Raw genomic sequence first — 26539 nt, forward strand, 5'->3', positions numbered from 1 at the left:
GTCGTAAAAAGGGTTTCCTCTTCTTGATCTCTCTTTCTCTCTTGTTCTTTCTCCTGGCAGCAGCTGGAGAGAGAAGGCTTGGGCTGACCTCCCTCTCTCATCCTCTTATTCTTCTCCTTCCCTTCTTCCTTCTCTCTCTCGTTCTTCATCTTTATCGCCGTTTTTACGGTGGCGAATCGGCCGGAATCTGACGCACACGGGTGGACGCAGAGAGGTATGCAGGCGGATCAGACGGTGCTCAGCTTGAGGCCTGGCGGTGGAGGAGGAACTCGGGGGCGCTTCCTTGCTCCTCGTTTCGACTCGGCTCCCGCCACTTCCACTGCGGCGATATCCTCCTCCGATCTGCCGTCTCTCCGCCCTCATGGAGGTTCCGGCAGCGGCTTCTCCTTCGGTCAGCTCAAGGTCGCACTTTTCCTCCCTGGGGACAAATTCCCTCGGATCTAGGCTTCCGTTCTGGTCTTTTCCTCCTCTCCTGCTTTTCTCTCCTCAAAGATTCGATTTTTTCCTTGTTTAGGATCGACCAGCGGATGTGAACCACAAAATTTGCTTTCTTTCTTTGCCTTTCGTTTGGTTTTATTGGTAATACCTCGTTTTATTCGCATGTCTTATATAAATGTTTTTGAGGTCTTTTTTTTTTTCTTCCTTTTCTGTGTCTTCAGAAGCTTTTCTTTGTTTTTCTGATAAATTCTTCGCGGTATCGTGGCTGTGTTTGTTGATTTTCTGAATTTATCTCTCGGTTTGATTTTGTTCAATCTGGACTTATGATGCTTCTCGGCAGCGACAAAGGTTCAATTTTTCTTTTTCTTTTTCAGCAATTTGGGGTTCTTTCTGGTGAGTCTTATTTCGATATAAGATTGCAGAACAATTGGCTTCTTTTTGGTGTTAGTTTGAGCCGTGGTCTTTTGTTTTTTTATGAAGGGTATGATGACGGCCATTGGTTAAGATCTTTTTTTTTTTTTTGCCTAATTGGTTTTGCTACTGAAAGAGAATTAATTTATTTTCTTTTTGTGGTTGAGAAACTCATATGCATTCCATGTATGCTACGGGAGAATGAAAGCCTTTTACCTTTCAGCAGTATTTTGGATCAGCTGGAATTGCAATTGTTTTTTTTATCTCTCTCTCTCTCTCTCTAATTCACTAAAATTCATGCTTTGCATTGAGTCCATTTAACAAAAAACTTTGGTTTTTATTTCATCAATTTTTGGTGCAGTATGAGTATTTGATTTTCTATGGTTCTACAAACACATCTAAACATGAAAAATGCCTAATCTAATACACGTTTTATACTAAGTAAGCTAGAGAGAATACATCTATAAGTTCGGATTAAACAAATACTTGAAACTTTTGTCCTCTTGAATCCATTTAGGAATATATATTTAACGAAAAATGGGGCAGTATCAATGGCGTCTGTATGAATCGCTTTACTTGCAATTCAGGTGAATCAGGCTATACCGATTCAGGGCTGAATCATTTTGAATAGCCCAACTTTTAACCACAGAAAGACACATGTCAAATAATATTAAAAACTATTTTTGGCCATTTTCAGTTTTTTTTTTTAAATTAGCTGCTTCTGGCGAGTTTCATATTTATTTTCTGATGATACTATTTGAATCAGGCTATTCAGGCTAATTCACACTGATACTGACAACATTGTTCCAGATAATCCCCATTCTCTCTCTCTCTCTCTCTCTCTCTATATATATATATATATATATATATATATATATATATTGTAACTTTGAACACCCTTCTCAGCGAACAGCTGGGTGGATGTTTATCTTCAACTGGTGATAAGCAGTGGGGAAAAAAAATCTGCCAAAAAACACTTCTAGTGACGGTCGTGATAGCCACTAAAACATCAAAAAATGGACGTGTGGTGCATGACTAGAGTTGCCTGTCGGGGAAGCGGGAGCGGGAAGTGAGACACTTTCAAAATTTTAGGAAGCGTGAAGCGTGGGACGACTTAGAAGCGAATCATAAATCGTCTCGAAAGCGACATAGGAAGTGAACCGGAAGTGACCTAGGAAGCGAACCGTAAGCAATCTAGGAAGCGAACTGTAAGCAATCTAGGAAGTGAGGGAGAAGCGAAAAAAGAGAAAAAAGTAAGAAAAAAATGAAAAAATAAAGAGAAGCGAGCTTCCCAATTTTTTGGCGCTTCATAGCATGTTTCGGAAGAGCCACATTTCGTGATTCTGAAATGCGCTTCAGGGAAGTGCGCTTCCCCATGTACTATGGTGATTCCGATAACCCTGTGCCCGTTATTGTTCATTGTTTTGTAGAGAGAGAGAGAGAGCTGCTTACCGGGCTTTTAAAGGGGTTTCCATGTTTTCCTTAAATCTGACTATACATATGTGTTCTACTTGCTTGATTTTATAGGAATGAATTCTTGGATTGTCCGATTTTGAAATGTAGGTAGGTTTTTATAAGATTTAAAAATCAACGGTCTACAATTTTTATAGATATTCAATGCTTAAAAATGATTGTTTTTATTGAAAAAACATGATCGAAGTGTCGTTTCCTGGCAAATCAACCATGCTGAACACATATGCAGGGTCAGATTTGTGAAACTAAACCTAAAAATGTTTGTTCACTCATGTAAGATTGGTGGTAGGCAGTTAGCACTTTTCTTATATAATATATAACTCTTAAACAGTTTATGTCCTAAACATCTAAACTACGGTTGCCAGTCATGGAAGCGGGAGTGGGAAGCGACACGGGAAGCGAGGCATTTTCAAAATTTTAGGAAGCGGAAAGCAAGGCATTTTCAAAATTTTAGGAAGCGAGAAGCATGGGACGACTTAGAAGTGAATCAGGAATCGTCTCAGAAGCGAACCAGAAGTGAGGGGGAAGCGAGAAAAGGGAAAAATATAAAAATAAAAATAAAAAATACTAAAAAATGAACCATAAATGGGGGAAGCGAGGGAAAAGCGAGCCAAGTGACAAAAACTAGCAAATAAAAGTAAACACAATATATATGCTACATACATCTCTGTTCCAACTCTGACTCATCCCGTCAGTGATTAAATATTCACTTTCCCAGTAGTAGCAGCCTCAGGTACTAGAATAGCAGAGTGGCTCTGTTTTTATAGCACCAATTGACCTAAGATACAAGTTCAAGCATTACAAGAAAATGAAGTGGGGTCATGTTATTTGTGAATGCTCGATATGCAGAATACATCAAACCTTGTGGCAATTCCCTAGTCATTGAAGAGTATGCCTTAAGCTAGGATCCGCGGTCTACAACTAAAGAATACATGAATGGTTCACCTTAACAAGTATGGATTACCAATTCAGCTATAAGGGCTGTTTCAACTAATAGAGAAGGATTTTGATTAGGTTTTTAACTTGAATCAAGTAATCAATGCTTAGAAATGATCATATATCAGCTCAATCTGCTCTTGACTTTATGCATCTACTTCCTAGTAGTCTGCTATCGGCTAAACTCTCATCCATATGAATGCAATACCAATCTTGCTCTTGCTCACTACAAAGAGATATAAGAGTACACTCAAAGAATATTTTTTACAAATACTAGAAAAAAGAGGGGGAAGCGAGGGGAAAGCGTGGGGGAAGCGTGGGGGAAGTGAGGAGGAAGCAATGGGGAAGTGCGGGGGAAGCACACTTCCCATAAAAGGGAAACACACTTCCCATTTTTGGGAAGCGCACTTCCCAAAAAAAAATAGTGCTTCCCAGCGCGTTTTGGAAGCGTGATGTTTTGCGCTTCCAAAATGCGCTTCGGGGAAGCGCGCTTCCCCACTTGCCTAGGTGTTTCTGGTAACTCTGATCTAAACACTTCTAAAAGACATAGTAGCAAGTGTTTTTGGCTTAATCCAAACTTGTAGATGTGTTTATCATGGCTTATTTACTAAAATGCATGCACTGAATCAATTCAATTTAATGAAAATTTGATTTCTATTTCATTAAGTATGTATGTATGTACATATAAAATGCACCTGCTGGTGTTATCTATTTGCTTGTTTAGTGAAGCTTGGGTATGTGAACTTCTTTGCATTTGAGGAGATTGAAACTGTTATCATCCTTTAGAAAAGGTTGTCAACATGCATTATGGCTAGGCTAGTATCTATGTAAGACAGACTCTTCTAACAGGGCACTGGGTGCGGGTGCAGTACTTGAACATGACTTCATTTGTGTCAGGTTTAGTCAACCACACTGAGGTCCATTTCTATCCAAAATTAGATTCAATTAACCCTAACCAAGTCCAATTTTATCTATATTATATATATAAATACATAAATGCACACACATAAGCATAGTGTTAACTTAAAACTGTTAAAAATTATATATATATATATACACACACACACACACACACTCCACACAAGTTTTTTTAAAGTGCTGTGTCGCTGCATCCACAACTGTGTCCGCACACGTGCCTATGTGACATAGGCTAGTATTTATTGTTTGGCAGGACTTGAGACATTCTTGCCCTGTAAATTGCATATTGCTTGGTCTTGCGATGACCTGGGCATATATCTTACACACATAGACGCATGCACATACACAGACTCTTACTTTCTTGATTATAATACCTAATCAAGTTGCTGAAACCTAAATAAGCTAGGCAACTACTCATGTCTGAGAGTGGAGGAGGAAGGAGCCTAGTGTCATGCAGTGTCTACAGAGGACTTGTGGCAACTGTCCACATGACATAGCATGGTGCTTATGCACCTTTCATTTGAAAACATCTTGTGGAAAATTGCTTGGTGATGCAAAGAGGTTCGAGACGCTTTTCCTTTGTCCAAAAAGTGCTTGGTTTTGCATTGATAGTTCATTGATTTTGCATATTGGGATAGGTCATGCCGTTATTTTCTATATTTCTCTTGGTACTTATACTGATGTCTCGCTTCTACCCTGATTCTTTCTAGGTGTTGGTTTGCTATGTCACATCGGTGCAGGTGCGGGTGCGGGTGTGGGATGCAACACTTTACAAAAACTTGGGTGCGGGAGGGCAAAAATATAAAAAATTATATATATATATATATATATTTAAGTTGTAACAGTTAACAACAGTAACACTAATGAGTTTTCCCTAAAATGGGTAATATATATTTTTTTAAATGGGTTTGTTTAGCCGAGATTAAGAGAGATTGATGTACACAGTAAGGGGGGAAAAGATCGACTACTGAGAGAGAGGTACACAGTATGAAAATGGGGAAAAAAATAGAGAGAGAGGTAGCGGCGAGATTGAGACGAGTGGAGAGATTGAGAGAGAGAGATAGATTGAAGGAGAGAACGAGAGAGAATAACGTACCTTGGAGATGGAGACTGAGTTTGCGCTCGACGGACGGTATCAGGCGTCGCTGACGTTGGGGTGTCGCAGCTCAGTAGTGTCGGAGCTCGGAAGATAGGAAAGAGGGCAAAACAGTTTTGCCCTATTCCTTAGGCTCAAGCCCATTTCATCGGGCGATATTTTTTTTTAAAGTCTAAAATTTGGATGAATATGACCTTGGGTGCGTTGACCGCACCCAGGGTCAGGTTGACCGCACCGGGTGCCGCACCCGCACGAGCAGTCGCGTCGTGTCGCATCGACGCGGGTGCGGCACCTGGTTGGCTGAATCCGTGTGGCATAGTTTGTTTGATTTATCTATGTGGATAGTTTATTGTTGCATGTGCATATCTTCTGTAATCTGAATCTTGTCTTCTTTTATTCTTCCATGCTAGTCTCCTGTTTTGTTGGATGATCCCCTTTTGCACTCCTTAGATATTTGTGTAATGCAAAATTTCATTTAATCGTCCTGAATGCATGTGTTCCTTAGGGTGTAGCTTTGCATCAAACAGCGATCTAGTCTTTGCTTTTCCAGTGTGGTGAAATCTCATGCCCATGGATGCTGGATTTTCCAACTGTTTTTATGTTTTTTTTTCTTGTTGCAAATTTTCTTTTGTGATTTGTTCATGGCCTTCTACTTAAAGGTATGGTCTGCTGTTTCATGAAATTGATGAAATTTGTGGCTTAGTATTTTGACTATCATAAAATTAAAGAATCTTTGTAGTTTCTGGCCGTTCTAATATATGACTCATGGTTAATGATAGCTTCTGTTCTGTTTCTTCCTCATGTTTTTTTAGTCTTTCTTTGGTAATGGCAGTATTTATAACATTTGCATGTTAAAGGTTGGGTTATCTGAATGCATAGTATTTTGGATGCAAAATTCATTTGTTCTGCTTCTTCATCCCTTCCTCCAATTTGGTTTTGATTATAGTGCATATAATTTTGACATATCTAATGTTCTCATTTGTATTGTAGACTGGAGAGGTCCGGTTTGAGGGGCATGAACGTGTTCGATATTCACGAGATCAATTATTGCAGCTCCGGGAGGTAATTATTATTTCCCCTTGTTTCTTAAATAGAGTCGAAATCTAGAAGTTGTTGAGAATATTTGATTATCTTGCCAAAACCAAGTTGTTTCTGCTACTTGCTTGTATGTTGAAATCATTGTTATTAAAAACGCGCCTCAAGGTGCAAAAAGCTTGCCTCGCCTTGATGCGAGGGGCTTTGCCTGGAGGCTCTTATATAAAGCGTAAAAGCTCTGAGACGTGCGCCTCATACGCCTTGAGGCGCACGCCTCGAGGCGAGGCACACCTCAAGCCGAGGCATATAAGCCTCAAATTTTTGGTCAAATGAGGGTCAGAGCCCCCATTTGACCAAAAAATAGGGTTTTTTCATGCAGTTTTAAGTTAAAACTTTTAACTAATTAGGCCAATTTGCCCTTGTCGCTCCTCCTTCGCCTGCTCCATCTCCCTCTCCTCTCCTGCTCGCTCTTCACGTTGTTCCTCTCCCGCTTGCTCTTCACGCTTTGCCACTTTCGCCACGTCGCCACCACTGCGACTGCTGCCACGGTTGAACCTTCATGCTCCTCCTTCACTATTGTCGCCTATGTCGCCACCCCTGCCACCGCTGTGCTCGCTCGCTCTCCCTCCCTCTTCCGGAGGTTAGGTGTGCTCTTTCCCCCCTCTCTCTCTCAATCGTCGATGCTCTTTCTCCCCTCTCTCTTTCTCAATCATTTTGCTCTTTCCCCTTTCGTTTTCTCTCTCTCTCTCTCAGTTTCCTCTTTTCCCTTTCATTTTTTTCTTGGATTATCCAGGTTACTTGTTTTCTTTTTGTACTTGGATAATCTCAGTTTTTTTTTTCTTTCTTCTAGTCGTTGATGCATTTTTGGTCATTTTTCTATTCGAGATGGCCCTGATTTGGTGAATTTTGTCAGTTCGATTTGTAGAGGGATATCTAGAGTTCCAGTTTTTCTATGCTTTGAAAAATATGGATACTCTTTTCTTGTTTGCTGAATTTTCTTTCATGTTTCTCTTGTTTTATCGGTTAAGATACTTTTCATGATTGCTATTCGTTCTTATGTCTTATCATATGTATGTGGAAGTATTGAGATTATTGGAATATGAATAAGTTTGTCTCTGCAATTGTGCATAGAAGTGTTGAAATGAGTGTTGTTTGCATTTCATTTATAATGAATGGTTTTTATTAGCATGTGCACACACTTGATTGCTGTGTCGTTCAACTTTTTGTCTCATGATGATCATTGATGGTGTGAGAAGTATAAATATAGTGAGATTTTTCCACTGGTCTTTAGAAAATTCCTAAATTTTCATTGGATGTTCCCTTGTTGAAAAAAACAAAAATCTGTCCAGTTCTATTTGAACAAAAAACTTCTACGTGATTCACTTTTTCCATGTTATTTTCTTCATCACTAAAGCATTTTTTATTTATTTATAATTTTAGATATTTTTTATAGTTTTTTTTTCAGTTTCAATTTTTTTTTGAGGCTTACGCTTTACGCCTCGAGGCTTATGCATCGCCTCAGATTTTGGTTGAGAGCCTCACTACGCCTCAACACTTTTCACAACACTGGTTGAAATAATTTAGTTTTGCTTGTAAAAACTTTACAATTTAGTTTGCTACTTGCTTTTACATTTTTTCTTTCCCAAATTCAGGGTATCTCAATTCAATTCTTGTGACATTTCATCCTGTTGAATAAACATAAATCTTGACTGTTGTTTCTCTATTTTTTTTTCTCTTCGAGCTTTTATTTGCTTGTTGGAGGAGATGATAGTATCAATTTCATAGGATTATTATTATTATTTGGTTGTGCAGGAACTTGTTATATTTCACTGTTTTGAACTGTTGGCTGTAGGTTGTTCAACCTCCTGAAGATATTTTGAAGATCAAGCAAGAGATTGAATCTGAAATTTTTGGTGAAGACCAGAGTTGGGGTCGCACGGATGCTAACGTAAGCTCAATCTTTTTGTTGTTCCATGTGTGCATGCATGCCTTTATTTGATTCAATGGTTGTGCTAAATAACCAAGTGTTTGGTCTTCCATCGATTGTTTGTGACAAGAATACACTTTCATTGTTGTGTGCAGTCACAGAGTAAACCACAAGGCCGTTACTCTGAGCCTGATAATCGTGATTGGCGTGGTCGGGCAGCACAAATTCCATCTTCTGGAGAGGAGAGATCTTGGGAAACAATTCGGGATAACAAAGAATACCTGAGCAGAAGATCGGAACCTGATTCATATGTACCAAATTCAAGGCAACAAGAATCAAATTCTTATCAGTCAAACCTTGCAGATCAATTAAGCTCCCAGTTTTCTAGAGTGCAAGTTTCTGCACAAGTACTCTCTCTCTCTTCCACACGCATGGTTATGTTTATGGAAGCTGTTAGTACACGATACAATAAACATTAACAAGTCCACTCATTTTGTTTATCCTAACATATTTCAGAACGGTGGTGTATGTGCAGTTGTGCACTCTTTAGAGTGGTCAATTGACCTCTTAAAATTGTATCCCTTATCCTGGAAATTACAGTTCAAATGTGATTAACTTACAACACCCACGTTGAAGCTGACTAATATGAGCATGACCACAGTATCAAAATTGAGAACGAATGTATGTGAACTTGTTAATATCTGTTTGTTCATCCATTATATAACCAATGACTACTTGATGATTGCATTCAAATAATTGGGAGAGTTATGCATGGTCATTCTTATATGAAATTTCTAGATGACAAATACAAAAAACTGTCATTTAAAAATATAGGGAGGTCATGTTATCGATAATATCTGACTACCACTAGACCTGGTTGATGAGATAGACTAGAACAACTTACATATTGTTTTTGAGTTCTTTAAACTGTGGTTTTGAGTGCTTTGGCAAGCATCCCAGATCATGGGACTCTAGCTTGCTGATTCTATATTTTTAGTGAATCATGTGACCTATGGCTATGCATTCTAAAACTTTGTATATCATTTTTATGTTTGCTTGCAAGTTAAAGATTCATTGGTGGTGGTTTTGCCTGGAATTTATCTCTGATGACACAAAGACATGATCAAGCATCTCCTTGGTTACCTGGATTTCCCAAGAATTTGGTATCTATGATGGTTCAGATTGACACAAATATGACAATAAGATGCCTTTCTTTAGCTTCTTTATTAGTTCAAGTTAGGTCTTGGATGTTGCTGGTCTAGCAACATAACAGGCCTTCATGTTGCTTGCCTGATCTAGGATCGACCAAGCTGGTTAATAGAAGCATGTTTTATTATTGTATCCTTTAAAAACCCAAGTGGTAAGAAATATATTAAGTATTTTTTCAAAAAATCATGTCATAACCTATGTCACATGGGTGCGGGTGCGACACGGGTGCGGCGCAATTTCAAAAATTTTGGACACGGGGACTCGGCTATATATATATATATATATATAAGCAATAACATAGCAACAGAAAAAATTTATTAGCAATTTTATTGTCATTTATCAGTACATGAATATATAAAAATATCAAGTTTTTCAGTAGAGAAAATATGACTTGCATATGAAAATATACATCTTACAGGAAGAGGGGCACATTCATGTTTCAGTTACCTTTGCTCTGGCTAAATCCTGATTGTATTGTATTTATATTCCTTTAAATTGATAAATTGAAAGATATTTCAAGAATATAAAATTATGCATATACATCTACTAAGTATTGGTCCTGAACACTGAGAAGCAACTTTCTAGTAGGCAGCTCACCCTTCGCTGGAGGAATCATGCTTCCCCTTAAAGATTACACATCCCCAATCAAATGGATCAGAGTTGCATAGACTGCAGTTGCATAGACTGTGCAATGCAGGCTGTGACTGTGCAGTTGCAGTTGCACAGTCCTGCATTGCAGTCTGGTTATATATATTTTTAAAAAAAAAAGTTATATAAAAATTGATTTTTTTTGTTTTTCGTCTTAAAAAATGGACATTTTTGGACTCGGTCAAAGTTGACCGAGTCCAAAATGTGGACTGACTCGGCCTCGACTTTTTGACCGAGTCCGACTCGGCGTTGACCGAATCTGGGCCGAGTCCGAAGCCGCACCCGTGTCCGCACCCGTGTCGGGGCGTGTCGACTCGGGTGCGGCGCCTCCCTAGCCGAGTCCGTGTGACATAGGTCATAACGAATGCCAAAAGGGTCTAAAGCATTGTCAAAGAGATCGGTGACATTTTGAAAATATCATGATATTAAAGCTTTAATTTATGTCACATGGGTGCTGGTGGGGGGGTGCGGCAAAAATAAAAATAAATAAATATATATAAATTCCAAAAGTTGGACATAAATGACCTTGGGTGCATTGACCGCACCCAGTGTCAGGTTGACCGCACCGGGTGCTGCACCTGCGTCGCGTCGCATTGACGCGGGTGCGGCACCCAGTTGGCTGAGTCCCTGTGACATAAGCTTTAATATAAAAACAATTTCAAAGCTAAAATATTATGATATGTTGAGAATATCAGACATTCAAATTTATCGTGATACTATTGGGAATTTATATTAATGTTTTATTGCTTCTTTGTTTAGCCATGTTTTTTCTTTTTTATATTTATATTCACGTTTTTCTTAACATGTATTTTTTTCTTATTTTCCGTCTTTTCCCAAATTTTTTATTTTCTAAGCTTTTAATGAGATTTTATCAAAAAACATATAATATCCCAAGATTTTTCCTCGCCGAGATATAGCTGATACTGATAATTGTGACTATGGTCTAAAGTATGGTTTATCATACTGTCCTATCATATCGAAATGTGAAAAATATTTTAACTTATAAATAATTTCAAAATATTTTAAATCAGAAAGTTTAAAAACTAAAAATAAACTGAATAGAAAGAGGAAAAAAGCATATCAAGCAATCAAACTGTGATGAGTAATCTTAATTATGAAATAAACAGGTCATGAGTAAATATATAATAGTTAGTAATTAATAGATGGAACCAACAATAAAAATAATGATAATTTCGATGTTGTATACATGTATCTATTGTGTGTACCAAAGTGGGTTTAGGATTGAAGCATTTAAAAAATAAATAATATTTAATACAGTGTTAATAATGCCATATACACTTGTATACAAATCATCAATTCAAATATTTACTTCAAGAATACAAGTAATAATGAATATTAAAAAAAAGGTTTCTCAATATCTTTATTGATCATTCAGCACCGTATGTGGATGCCATTTTCTTCTTTCTCGTCTTACTCTTTTATGGTTAGGTCATACATATTCTCGATAATATTCCATAAGAAAAAAAAAATTTCTTGTTAGCTTATGAGTAGGGTTAATAGCACTCTAATAAGGTATTATTTATTCAAAAGCTATCGCTAAAAGTGAAAATATACTAAGAATTTATCTGAAAATTTGATAAAAAAACTAAAAAGTAGCTCTAACATAAGATGTGGCTTGTATCATGCAACACTTTCTTCAGCCCATCAACATGGAGATGGCTGCATGGATGATTCTCCAACTACATCATTAGGAACTCGTGCTCGCTCCTTGGTTGGTTTAGTCCTTTCAGAACCATTTTTCATTACATTTCCCCACTGTTACCTCCTTGCTCTTCTCTTTAAACACATCTTTAATGGTATCATACCTTAGGATATGGTATTATGCACCACTTTCTGTTCTTTTTCTTTTTTTTGGGTGGGGTGGGGGTGGGTGGGTTGGGGAAGAAAGGGAAGGGGTATCATACTGTATGGACACACAATACTATGATTTACCATATTGTATCATATGATATAAATTGTACAGTATGGTGCAATTTTTGCAGAACTTTTTTTAATGGTGTTCCTCAAGGATGAACAAAGTGCATGTGGATACTATGCTTGCTAGGGATAAAAAGGAAAGAGAAGTAAATGAAGTATTTTTCAACTTACAGTAGTTCATTTTTCCTTTTAGTGTGGCATGGACATCATTGAGAAGCAGAGGTGCGTATGAGGTTTATGCCTCTTCCTTACTTAAATGACAGTATCCTTCCTACAGTTCAAATCAGAGCCCTGCTAGATCTTGAGGTGACAAGTAAAACAAGACAAGAATTAGTTAGAGCTAATTTAGAAAGTCTTCTTGAGGAAAACCATAAGGAGCTTTGACACTGTTTGCCATCGTATTTTCAAATTTGTTTTTTTACCAATTTTATTTAGTTCAACTTTCAGAATTTTTCATCAAAAGAGACCATACATTGTTCCTTTGTCAGTCATCAAGGCTTTAGATTCTATTTTTTTAAAATCGAAAATTATCTTTTTAGTTGTTTATGTTAGTATCAACTTCTATTTCAGTTGGTTTTGTTGCATTTTATTAATTTTTTTGGTCTTTTATTTTCTTTTTTTATCAAATCTTTTTAGTGATGTGCAATTTTGGTTTAGTCTGAAGAAAGGGATCTTTTGTGTGTGTTTGTAAAATGAAAATAATGGAAAGATAAATTGGGCTGTTAGATTGCTGTTTATGATTTTTTGAAATTAACGAAATTGGGTAAAATCAATAACTTCAGACATTTAATCTGGAGTATAAACTGCTATTATTTTTATAAAATGATAAAACATGGGGCCCCCATCCTAGACCACTATCTTCTCTATTTATTTGAGCATAACCTTTGATGTTCTTTTGGAGGCCATTTATTCCTAAAGTTGTTCACTTTGTTCTTATCTTTCGGGGACTTCTCATCTGCCATTGTAGTTGCAACTGGGATCTTTTTCCTGTCCTGTTGCAGTAAAACCCCCATTTTGTCCAAGAGTAGTGATCGTCTCTCTCTCTCTTTTGCATACATGTGTGTGTGGGCGTCTTATCTTGATGTTGTGGAAAGACTTCTTTAATCTTCTTACATCATAATACTCATTACATTTCTAATTTGGACACACACAAAGTCTTCAAGTTTCAAATTTGGAGTCTTAGTCGATGTTCACTTTATGATCATCAAGCCATGGGTCACATTTAGCAATATGCAGAAACACCTTAATGCAATATTGGGTGAATTTTTGCTTGTATCAACACACAAAAATAATATATGAATATGTACAAATGATTAATTATACTTGTCTTATAGAGATGTTGAACATGGAAGACCAATTAGGGTTGCAGCGACACATGAACAAGTTTGAATGCAAGCAAATATAAGGAACATAGATATTGGATCAAATATGGTAAAACATATCTACATGCGTTTTGGTTTTGGGATAAATTGTGGAGGTTTTGGACTTCACAATGTATGATTTGGAACTATTTCATTTGTCTGATTTCTTAGTTTTCACTAATGATGGTTAATGTCTTTGACATATTCTTTGGTTATATTGCTGGATAGTTTTTATGAATAGATGCCTCCCGGAAACAAACCAACAATAACAATTTCTTCACTAAAGGTTCCTTCCATTTTCCTTTTTTTCCAGTTGGCCTTTCATATAATGTTAAGAAACTCATTTTGAAATGTTCCCTTCATTTATTTTAATATTTCCACTTTCTTTTAGTTAATAAAGGTCACATGGCAAAAAAAAAGAAAGAACGACAAGATCATATTCCCTGATAATAATTTTTACAAGTTTGCAGAAGCTACTTAATAGCTTTCAGCAGTTGCTGAGACATGGATTCTAAGTTGTCTACTGTGGGTCATGGCCTATGAGCATATTTTGGAATAGGGAATCCCTATGTTACTGCATCCAGTGTATTACATAATCATTAATGAAATTGCACAAATACAGCTTTCATTTTGTGTATTCTTTCATTGATTGTAGCTCCAGTATATGTATCTTATGTGTATTCTTATATTGAAGTTGAAGTTTTAATATGATGAATATTATTCTAAATTTTTAGCTTTGAAAATCAGACACACACTTGCATGATCCTATATATATATACCTACAAAATGGGCATGATGCTAAATGAAACATGCTAATGGATTTTCGGTGTTTTTTTTGAAATTCTGACCCCATAGATGTGTTCAGCATGATTGATTTACTAGAAATTGACACTTGGTTCATGCATTTTGGATGAAAAATGGTATTTGGAGCCTCGAAAATTTATGAAAATTGTTGGCCCTTGATTTTTGAAACCTTATAAAAACCTATCCATTCATCGGAATCAAACACTTCAAGAAGTGATTCCTATAAAAAAAGCATATAGATCACATCTCTACGGTCAGAATTTCAAAAAACGCATTAGAAATCCAATAGCATGTTTCATTTGACACCGTGCCCATTTTGTAGGTTTTCATTTCCCTATCAACCATTGACTATTTTACATCATTAAAATACACGAGCATAAGTGTCACGTGCCTATTTTTTCAACAGGCCAGTATAATGCGACAATCCTTCCTTACCGCCGCAAGCTTTTTCGATCGCTCGCTTGCCACTGCGGAATCTTTGATTATAGAGAGTGCAAGAAAGCGAAAGAGAAGAGAGGGAGAAAAATTGCAATCACGAAGGTAATCACAACGAGGGTGAACAAAGAAAGCTCAACTCATTTGCATTCGTTCATTATTTTGCCCGCATGCTTATTAGAGTTTGGATCTACGGGTTAACCCTTTGGGGTATTGATCAACCTGAACCAAAGTGCAAGGGTGACCCGAAGAAAGTTATAAGTGACTCAACACTTACATCATGACTCAACCAAAGCAAAACAGACTCTAGATACAACTGTACAAAGTAGGTTACAGGAGAACAAGCTCCCCCCTTCAAATCATGTGCTGTCCTCGGCGCCATCTGTTTTATGGTAGGCCCTGACTTCATCTAGATAGCGACTCTTCATCCGGAATGCTGGTTCCCATGTCGGCTCCGCTGTTTCCTCCCACTGCACAAAATACTTCTTCGCTTCGCCCAAGTAGTTGACCTTGTGGCGAAGGATCTTGCTGAGATGTTTTTCGACCCTTTGTGTTGTCGGGGCCTTCTACAGGATAGGAGCGGTTTGTGACACGCTACGTTCTGGATCCCCCTCATTCGCATAGAACGGTTTTAGGTTGCACATGTGAAACACCGGGTGCACCTTGAAGTCTTGGGGTAGGTTCAGCTTGTACGCCAGCTTGCCCAGTCTCTTGGTGATGGTGAATGGTCTCTTGTACTTTATGATTAGTCTGCGGTGTCGCCCACGGAAGATGCTTGTGCGATCCGGGTAAAGCTTCACCAACATCTGGTTTCCAACACGAAAATCGGCAGGCCGACGATGCTTGTTCACCCACTTTTTCATCCTCTTAGCCACCTTGTGCAGAAACGCCTTCTCCAGCTCAGTATGCTTGTGCTAGTGTTGAACAAATTGATAGACAAATGATGACATTCCCTTCTCCTGTGCGGCTAGAGTATGGGGAGTCAGCGGTTGTTGCCCAATGGCTATCTCGAACGGGCTGTGGCCTGAAGACTCACTCTTCTAAAGATTGTAGCAGAATTCGGCCAAGTTCAGGAGCTTCACTCAGTCTTTTTGATTGACACTAACAAAGTGCCTGAGGTATTGCTCCAACAATCCCTTGATGCACTCCGTCTGGCCATTCGTCTGTGGGTGTAAACTTGTTGAAAACAACAGATTAGAGCCGAGTAGTCATAATACTTCACACCAGAATTTGCCCATGATGCGAGCATCATGATCACTCAAAATGCTTCTTGGTACACCCCAGTGCTTCACAACATGCTTGATGAACAATTCTGCATTCTTCTCTATAGGGCACTTCTTGAAAGCTGGGACGAAGGTGGCATATTTAGAGAAACGATCCACCACCACCAGGATGGAGCTGAAGCTATCTACCGTCGACAAACTAACAATGAAGTCTATGAAAATTTTCTCCCAAGGACGCTCTGAAATAGGTAGAGGCTTAAGGAGGTCGGTAGTCTTCTGGTTGATCCTCTTGTCTTGCTGGCAGGGGATACATGTTCATACATACCCCTCCACATCGTCTCTCATCTGCGGCCAATAGTAGCCGCGCTTAAGGAATGTTAAAGTCTACTCCTGTCCTGGATGACCGGCCCATAGTGTATCATGACACTCCTTAAACAGTTCGCAACGAAGGCTTTCCCACCGCGACACGAAGACGCGTCCCCTTTTAGTCACAAGGAGGCCATCCTGTAGCCAGAATCATCGAGTCTTTTCCGTTTGCATTGGAGAGACAAGATGTTGCGCCATTGTGTTTTGCTGCATACCTTCGTGGATGTGATCCAACAACGCACCCTCTAAGTGAACTTCGGAAGGTTATGCCCGTGCAACCGCTAGTTCAACCTTGCGACTTAGGGCATCAGCAACAACATTGGTCTTCCCCACCTTATACTCTAAAGCGAAGTCGAACTTTGCTAAGAACATTTGCCAACGAGCTTGCTTGGGCGTCAGCTTCTTTTGCGTTTGAAAATAGCTCGTGGCGACATTGTCTGTCTTGACGACGAACTCGGCACTCAGAAGGTAGTGTCGCCAGGTCCTGATACAATGCACGATGGTCGTCATCTCACGTTTGTGCACAGTGTAGCGCCTCTTCGCATCCTTTAATTTTTGACTCTTGTAAGCAATTGGATGACCCTCCTATATGATAACTCTGCCGATGACGAAGTCTGAAGCATTTGTGTGGACTTTAAACAGTCTTGTGTGGTCTGACAATTGCAGCATAGGTTCCCTCACCAAGGCTTTCTTCAAGCCATCGAAGGAATCTTGGCAAGCTCTTGTCCAGAGCCATACTCGATTCTTCTTTAGCAAATCCGTGAGGGGCGCAATAATGAGGGAGTAACCTTCGATGAACCGTCGATAGTAGTTTGCCAAACCAAGGAATGACCGCAACTCTGACACTTTGGTTGACGAACTCTATTCTTGAATGACTCTTATCTTTTGCCCGTCCATACACAACAAACCACGCCTCACGACGTGGCTAAGGAAACTGATCTCTTCCTGTCCAAAGACACACTTCTCTCATTTGACACAAAGGTCATTCTTCTTCAGCACCTGAAACACTATTCACAAGTGCCCGACATGTTCCTCCATGTTGTTGCTGTAGATCACGATGTCATCAAGATAGACTGCCACAAACTTGTTTAAGGGTAAAAAATCTTATTCATCAATGTCGTGAACATAGCCGGAACATTAGTCAACCCGAATGACATCACTAGAAATTCATAGGCACCATAGCGAGTGACACAAGTTGTCTTTGGTTCTTCACTATCTGCAATCCTCACCTGTTAGTAACTCGATCACAAATCTATCTTCGAAAAGATACAGATACTGCCTAACTGATCAAACAAGTTTGCTATCAGTGACAACAGATACTTGTTCTTCACCGTGACCTTGTTCAGTGCACGACAATTCACACATAACCTTTTGGAACCATCATGTTTCACCTGAAAGAGTAAGGGGCGCCCAAGGGTGCTTTTGAAGGACATACGATGTCTACTTCTAACATCTCGTCTAGCTGCCTATGTAGCTCCTTCAATTCATCCGATCCCATGCGATAAGGGACCATGGCACGAGATTTGCTCTCGGGGACAACTCAATTCTATGGTCTACCTTGCGTCTCGGTGACAGATGCTTCGACAGTTCCGGAGGCATTACTTATTGAAACTTTGCTAAGGGTCGGCGACACTGTTGCTTCAACCTTTCTTCTTCTGCGGCACAACAACTAGAAATGTTTGCTCTCTTTGCTTGACACCCTTCTTCAGTTATATAGCAGACAACATTGAAGTCTTGCCTCCAAGAGTAAGGCACTGCACCGTATGCGAAGAGTTTGACCTCATGATTGTCAATGAGTTCTCTTTCGGCAACATCATTACATTTTGGTTGCCAAGAAACTCCATGCCGAAAATCCTTCAAGGACACCACTGAGAAGTTGACTTTGTTGACCCAACTCCCAATTTGGATAGCCACATTCCTTGATTCACCAAGGACGGGCTTGGCCTCAGAGTTTACTGTCTTGATGGTCCTCTGCTTTGGCCTGGGCTTCAAGCCCAACCGCTCTGCCTCTTCCCGCAAGACGAAGTTATGTGTAGCCTCAGATTCTACCATTGCTATAGTAGACTTCTCATTCGTAATGACTTTCAAGTACATGAGTTTTTTGCTGACCAGTATGCTTTCCACTATATCGCTTTTGACCGCGTTTATGGTCTGCATGACCCCCGTCCTGGGCTGCACGACTTTGGTATTACTACTCTCTGGTTGTACTGCATTGGCCTGTTCATCGTCTTTTACGAGGCACTTTGGACATTGCCTTGCGATATGCCTATCGCCACATAACCAACAAGTCACAACCTGCCTTTTGTTGTCATTATTGTACTTCTTGTAATTCTGTTTCTTGTCGAAGTGGTGTTGGGTCGCTGCCTCACCTTTGTTGTCGCGTCGAATCCTCTTTCTTGTCTCCATGGTCAGGCTTCTTCTCGGCCTTGGTCGATGGAGTGAAGGTCTTACGCTGAGTATCTACTAGGCACTCGGCCGTCACATATGCATCTTTCAAAGTCTCAGGATTGCTCTTTTCCACTTTAGTCTGTGCCCACGACTGTAGTCCCACAATAAACTAGTTGAGTCTGTCTTCATTTGGTATATTGAGTGCGTCCAATATGAACTTTTGGAACGCCTTGATGTAATCTATCAAGGCTCCAGTGTGCTTCAATTCTGACACTATTCGATATGATTGACATTGTACATTTTACGGTATAAAGTAGTTTTGTAGCTCAGTTTTGAAGGCCTAAAAAGTATCAATTACACACTGCCCTCTTTCCATATCGCCATGTTTTCGTCTTCACCAGGCTATGGCATCCGTCAAGCAGAGTTGCTGCAACCTTCACCCTGAGGTCCTCGGCCAGTACGTTCTGAATATCCAGATAATCTTCTATCTGGAACAAAAAATTCTCTATGACCTTGCTGTATTTGGAACCATTGAACTTCGCTGGCCTCGACACATCTATCTTTGATGGCCTATCGCCACTTCCACCATTTAGGGTCACCACCGTTTGCTGTAAAGTGCGGTTTTTCAATTGAAGCTCTCCTATTTCAGTCTAACGGCAGTCATTGTCGTAGTCAGCGACGTAACCTGTCCCATTAGCAAGTTCACATACTCTCGCAGGCTTGTTACCTCATCGTTCATTGCTTTGAATGACTCAGCTGTCTGTGAAATCGCTTTCTTATGCGAAGTCACATCAGCCACCTGTTTATTGACAGTCTCAGCCATTTGATCATAGCCCTGAGGTGAACCCATCTCCTCAGTCTTGGCAACTGCCTTACCTTTGGTGCTTCGCAAGTTGTATTGGGGCGCCATGATGTCTTGCTCACAAATCGCGGCCTGTCGGTGCGTCTCTCGACACAGACTCTGGAGTCCCTTCTCCAGCTCGAGAATGGGCTCTGGTATCACTTGTCACAGGCCTATTTCTTCAACAAGAAAGTGCAGCGCGACAGTCCTTCCTTACCGTCGCAAGCCTTTCCGATTGCTCGCTTGCCGCTGCAGAAGCTTTAAGTATAGAGAGTGCAAGAGAGCGAAAGAGTAGAGAGGGAGAAAAATTGCAATCACTTGAAGGTAATCACAAGAGGGTGAACAAAGAAAGCTCAACACATTTGCATTTATTCGCTATTTTTCCCGCAGGATCATTACAGTTCAGATCTACGGGTTAACCCTTCAGGGTATTGATCAACCTGAGCCAAAGTGCAAGGGTGACCCGAATAAAGTTACAACTGACTCAACACTTACATCCTGACTCAACCAAAGCAAAACAGACTCTAGACATAACTGTAAGTAGGTCATAGGAGAACGATAAGAATGCTTAATCAAATACATGTTTTCTATTGAATAAAAAGTGATAAACACATCTAATGGTTCAAATCTAGCATAAAACACCTAAAACTTTGAATTTTGAAGGGTCCTAACTGTGACCTAATGAAAAAGGGGTCAACATAATCCACATTTCTCCTATATATATACATACCATGTGAACCACAAATTTCATGGATCTTTATTCTTTTCTCTTAAATCTCTCTCTCTCTCTCTCTATATATATACCTACCATGTGAACCACAATTTTCATGGATCTTTATTCTTTTCTCTTAAATCTCTCTCTCGCTCTCTCTCTCTCTATATATATACCGTGTGAACCACAATTCTCATGGATCTTTTATTCTTTTCTCTTAAATCTAAATGTAGGGATGTGATCTACATGCTTGGTTTCATAACTTAGAATGGTTCATTCAGTACCAATCATGTTTTTCATCAAAGAATTTGTATCTGAAAAGCTTTGTTTTAATAATTTATTTTTGTCAACTCTAGACCATTTTTTGTACATTTGTATAAAATATAAGAATATTTTGATTCACTGCTTTCAAGTAAGTTCATAAGTAATTGGACCATAATAATGTCATCGGTGTGGTTGACATTACCAAAAATTCATATATAATGAGATTTTGTGCACTTACATGCCAAAAACTTATTCTTTATTATAGATAAATTGCTATTCTTCCAGCTGATGATTCACCATCTGTGCGCCTGTGCGGTTGGTATTTACCAAAAATTCATATATAATGAGATTCGGTGCACTTCCATGCCAGAAACTTATTCTTTATATAGATAAATTGCTATTCTTCAAGCTGATGATTCTATATGAATCTTTATCTAATAGGTGGGACCAACACCTGCTCTTATCAAGGCTGAAGTTCCTTGGTCGGCACGAAGAGGAAGTCTTTCAGAAAAAGAGCAGGTTCTGAAGACAGTAAAAGGGTATTACTTTGATTCATATTTGTTTACACTCATTTTCTAGAGAAGTCGGTGGGGATTCCAAAACAAAATTTAGTGCGAGGTTTTCTGGCCACCTAACAGTGACTAGAATGACCTCTTATCACCTATCTGAATGTCTTTTTTATGAATAATGATAATTGTGCTCAAATGGGTTCTTTGATCATGTTGAATACTTTCTGAGCCTCCAGTTACCTGTGGTCGGTCGCTTAGCTAACAGGCTTCTTGTTATGAACATTAACTATTGCTATATCTGATTCATTGTAACAATGATGTGTTGTAGTTTGTGATTGTAAACCATCAACTCTCATATGTTTTACCTGAGGTTGGCTTTTCTATTGGCAGGATACTTAACAAGCTCACACCTGAAAAATTTGATGTTCTTAAAGGCCAGCTTATTGATTCTGGGATCACATCAGCTGATATTCTTAAGGTTTTTATGGATGTTCTGAATGTTTCATACCCAGATTTCTTTCTCTTTGTATAATATTTACACAAATTTATTTTTGCTTTTTTCTGCGTAGGGTGTCATCTCACTCATATTTGAGAAGGCAGTGTTGGAGCCTACCTTTTGCCCTATGTATGCTCTGTTATGTTCTGATCTAAACACAAAGCTCCCACCTTTTCCTTCTGATGAACCTGATGGCAAAGAAATCACATTTAAGGGTGTCCTCCTGAATAACTGTCAAGAGGCATTTGAAAGTTCTGACAAATTGAGAGCTGAAATTAAGCAGATGACTGCACCAGAACAAGAATTGCAACGCAAGGACAATGAGAGGATGGTGAAGCTTCGAACTCTTGGTAACATCAGACTTATTGGTGAACTCTTGAAGCAGAAGATGGTGCATGAGAAAATTGTTCATCATATCGTTCAGGTATATGGAGAATTAACCTGCATGCCCTCTCATTGAATGGTTAATAATGTTGTATATCAATGACCAAAACTCTGACAACAGGAACTGTTGGGACATGATGGAAAATCCTGTACAGATGAGGATAATGTTGAGGCCATCTGCCAGTTCTTTGTCACCATTGGTAAGCAGCTTGATGAAGGCCCAAAATCTCGCCGGATTAATGATATGTACTTCAGTCGTCTGAAAGAGCTGTATAAAAATCCTCAGCTAGCACCGAGGTTGAGGTTCATGTTACGCGATGTTCTGGATCTGAGAGCCAATAATTGGGTCCCTAGGCGTGAAGAGGTAAGGATTGAGGCAATGATCTCTTGATATTAGTTTGTTATTGGGTTTTAGTATCTCTCTTTCTGACACGCCCACTCACACACCCACTCGCACGCATAGCTATGGCTTTCTTGGTTTCCTTTAAAAACATGGCAAATTTAAACATACCAATTGTTTCTACAGGTGAAAGCTAAAACTATCAGTGAAATTCATTCTGAAGCAGAAAAGAACCTTGGCTTGCGACCTGGAGCAGCAAGCCGTGCCACGGGTGCTCTGGGAGGAGCTAGCCCTGTTGGGCTTCCAATCAATCGACCGGGTGCTGGTGGTCTGATGCCTGGAATGCCTGGAACCAGGAAGATGCCTGGAATGCCTGGCATTGACAATGACAACTGGGAAGTTCCTCGTAGCCGGTCCATGTCAAAGGTGGATGTTCTGTCAATGCAGTCAGGTGGTCTTGTAGGCAATCGTGCTTCACCTCCAGTTGTTGGAAAGCAAGCATCTCTGAACTCGAGGTTGTTACCACAAGGCAGTGGTGGCCTTATCACTGGGAAGACCAGTGCTCTGTTGCAGGGTAGTGGTCCGACAACTCCACCACAAAGCCAGTATCCAGTCCCGACAAGGCCTCCTAGCACACCTGGGTTTTCAAAACCCTCCGACCTTCCTGTTTCTCGTGTACCTGATAAGCCACCACCTACCTCAAAAATGAACCCCGCTGATTTGAACAGAAAAACAACCAATCTATTAGAAGAATACTTTAGCATTCGTGATCTAAATGAAGCACTGCAATGTGTAGAGGAGTTGAGGAGCCCCGAATATCTCCCGGAATTTGTTAAAGAAGCGATTGCCCTGGCATTTGAGAAGAGTCCACCTTGCGTAGAGCCCATCTCAAAGCTCCTGGAGTTCCTGATTGCCAAGAATGCATTAACTGTGCAAGATCTTGGTGCTGGGTGTCTGCAGTATGGGGCAATGTTGGATGATATAGCCTTAGATGCGCCTACGGCTCCAAGCAATTTTGGTGAGGTGATGGGTAGATTTATTTTAGCTGGTGCACTGGATTTTAAGCTGGTTCAGGAAACCCTGCAGAGGGTTGAGGATACATATTATCGGAAATTAGTGTTTGATGCTGCAATTAAAAGCATCAAATCGAGTGTAGCAGGACAAGCTATTCTAGGGGCACAGGGATCAGACGTTGAAGCATGTCTTCTGCCTTAAACTATGATGGTTAACTATGCAGGGTAGGAGTTTGGTTGGTTGGCAGCGGCGTCTCTCCTGCAAACCTGTGTAACTTTAGATGAGCATGGATTTTTTTGTTTGTTTTTATTCTTCTTTTTCTTGTTTTATTTGAGGCAAGCAACTTGTGCTACAATTATATTTAAGCATTGCTGTTAAGACAATTTTACGAGTTGTATATTTCTCGAGATCACGAGGTGTGTTGACTGATTCGGAAAAAGAAAGAAAATTGCTCCGGATTTTCTCCCTTGAGCTACTGCAAATTTTGGCAGTGCTCGAGTTGAACTTGAGTTTAATATGATTATTGTGATATTTCGTATTTAGTCTTTGTATTCTTTGCTAGTCTTGGGTTTGGTTATTTGGAGAATCGCAGGTGCACTACTTATTTTTAGCATTAGTGTTTTTTTGTGCATAAACCGACTTTACTTTAGATCATTTGTGAAAGGTGAACTACAGTAAAACATAAGGTAGTTGGATGGAGATCCACATTTTTTTGCTCTCTCTCTACCGAGTTCCATGACTTCTCTTAGGGTTTGCTGAATATAAAGATTCAAGGATTTGCTTTGTTGAGCTGTTTGTGCTTTGCGGACTAGCTGAGGATGAGCATCCAGTACTGTTTAGATTAGATTGGTCTGTTGCACACCAGTCATGGAGCTGCACGCTACCATCCTGGAGGTCATTCTGGCAGAGGGAGAGAAAGAGGGGTGCTAAATGGTAATTAACGAGGCGTTGGAGCTAAGCCGATGCAGCTATTTTCATCTAAAACTTTCTTGTTTTCATTATAATTTTTGGGGCAATTTCAGATGTTTCTTTTTAGATTTCTTTAGAAACGTATCCACATCACTGCCCTCCCTAACTAACTCACCAACTGCTCGTTAGCAAGCTTAAAACTGGTAAAACCATGAGATCCCCCTGTCCACTGGAGAGTAGGGATGCATAACCGAGCCAGCTTGAGCTATGAACCTAATGTTCATCTATTTACAGGTTGAATTTGGGTTCCTAAGAGCTATGTCAACTGCAAAAAAAACTTGTAACATGAAAAAAAAATATAAATGACATGACATGATGATGAATGATAAAATGCTATGATTTAACCCATTTCAATCAAGGTGATCTTGAAGCAAGTTCTTTAAGACAAATTTTTTGACCTATGAAAAGATCATTTTTTTTTTGAGAAAACAATGCAGAAGAGACTTGGCATTGGCTTACTTGAAGTTGATATTATCATCTTTGATGTAAAATGACTCTTTTGACTGTAACACCCTATTTTTTTAAACAAAAAAAATTAAGAATTTTTTAAAATCTCTTTACCCTATTTTAAAGAAAAACAACAAAAACTCTTTTTAAACACGGATCATGCCTTAAGCGAGTTACAATTTACAACTCACACGTGTAAAACTAGAATAACTGAATTGAATTGAAATAAATCAAAGTACTAGTCTCACTTAATCAGAGTTTACAAGTTTAAAAAATTCAAATCATAATTTAAAAATATTTCAAGTCCTCATAGAAGCGTTAAAAGAATGTGACTCTCTTGGCACCACCTTGAGCCTCCCATCAACACCAACCAACTTACTCGTTATCTGGAAATATTAAAATTAGGGGCATTAATAACAGCTTCAGTAAAAAACACCCTACACCACAAGCATGAAAAAATACAAACACATAAAACATACATCTTTTTTCAAACAAATAATTCATAGCATATCATTGACATAACATATAAGTACAACAAGGATCATGATTACAACAATGATAAATATAAACATACATGATTGCATAATTAATCATTTTTACACCCAAATAACAAACCTGCATCCACATCATTAGTAATCAAGTTCACAACAAGACAAAGCCATATATGCCAACATGCGCATGAACTCAAAATCATACATGACATGCATAAATATTTATGCCAATATTCAATAAAACATTCAAATACTTTTGAACCTCATTTAATGCATTGTTACTCTTTTTTATCTTGTAAAGGTACACTCTCAAGAACCTACTCAAACTCAACAATCAGTTGGGGGTTTATTATGCTTTATATTCTAATTACCTCATTGATTCAAATAGTTCGAAAAACATTCATTGGAGCGGTCCCTGATTGAGAGAGATTTGCAATGGTTCAAAAAATCAATTTCTACGCTCTAGAGCTACAAAGTGCCCACCTAGGCCTCTTTGGCAGTCCCAATCCCCTACAACTAACGACTGAAGAACAAAGAGGCACCTTTACCCTCCGAAAAACATAACTGTCAGTAAGTTGTGTGTACCTCCTACCCTTTTCAAGGTAGATCAAGGTTCAAATAGGCTAATAGGTGTTATGACACTGGGTGCACTCAACACCAGGCTCCTTAGCCTCAAGCTCCACTATGAGTAGCTTATCCCATTGCCTCATAAGGCATCAACCCACACCCATGAACTTTCCTGCCATGCAACTAAATATAGCCTATTTGATCCATCTCAAGGTACATACACACGCACGCATAAAAGATCATTTTTTTTAGAAAACAATGCAAAAGACACTTGGCATTGGCTTGCTTGAAGTTGATATTATCATCTTTTATTTAAAATGACTTTGTTGACTGTAACACTCTAATTTTTTAAACAAAAAATTTAAGATTTTTTTAAAAATCTCTTTACCCTATTTTCAATAAAAACAATGGAAACTCTTTTTAATTACAGATCAAGCCTTAAGCGAGTTACAATTTTCAACTCATGCGTGTAAGATTAGAATAACTGAATCAAACCATGAATTGAAATGAAATAAATCAAAGTACTAGTCTCACTTAATGAGAGTTTATATGTTTAAAGAATTCAAATCATAATTAAGAAATATTTCAAGTCCTCACAGAAGCCTTAAAAGAATGTGACTCTCTTGGCACCACCCTGCGCCTCCTGTCAACATCAACCAACTTACTCATTACCTAAAAATATTAAAAGTAGGGGCATTAACAACGACCCTAGTAGGAAACAACCTACAACACAATCATGAAAAGAATATAAATACATAAAACATACATCTTTTCCCCAAAAAAATAATTCATAGCATGACATTAACATAAAATATAAGCACAACAAGGATCATGATTACAACAATGATAAATATAAACATACGAGATTATATAATTAATCATTCCTAGACTCAAATAAC

At 39.0% G+C, this 26539-nt stretch overlaps 1 protein-coding gene across 1 annotated transcript; it reads left to right on the forward strand.

Moving 5' to 3' along the window:
• LOC149837362 (eukaryotic translation initiation factor-like) lies at positions 1-23708 on the forward strand. The gene is made up of 9 exons (XM_090005994.1): positions 1-402; positions 6263-6334; positions 8160-8255; positions 8390-8641; positions 20865-20962; positions 21323-21410; positions 21502-21852; positions 21934-22176; positions 22339-23708. The coding sequence occupies exons 1-9, from the start codon at positions 217-219 to the stop codon at positions 23365-23367; spliced, it is 2415 nt and encodes an 804-aa protein (XP_089862120.1). The 5' UTR covers positions 1-216; the 3' UTR covers positions 23368-23708.
• The last annotated feature ends 2831 nt before the right edge of the window (positions 23709-26539 follow it).

The sequence above is a fragment of the Nuphar pumila genome, chromosome 5, assembly GCF_984573655.1.
Source record: "Nuphar pumila chromosome 5, dmNupPumi1.hap1.1, whole genome shotgun sequence".
NCBI lineage: Eukaryota > Viridiplantae > Streptophyta > Magnoliopsida > Nymphaeales > Nymphaeaceae > Nuphar > Nuphar pumila.

Bases quoted from the DNA above. Each gene is read 5' to 3' on its own strand.
- LOC149837362 (XM_090005994.1), top strand. From the start codon at position 217: ATGCAGGCGGATCAGACGGTGCTCAGCTTGAGGCCTGGCGGTGGAGGA. The intron at 6,335-8,159 runs GTAATTATTATT...TGTTGGCTGTAG, and splicing joins AATTATTGCAGCTCCGGGAG to GTTGTTCAACCTCCTGAAGA. The intron at 8,256-8,389 runs GTAAGCTCAATC...TGTTGTGTGCAG, and splicing joins GGGGTCGCACGGATGCTAAC to TCACAGAGTAAACCACAAGG.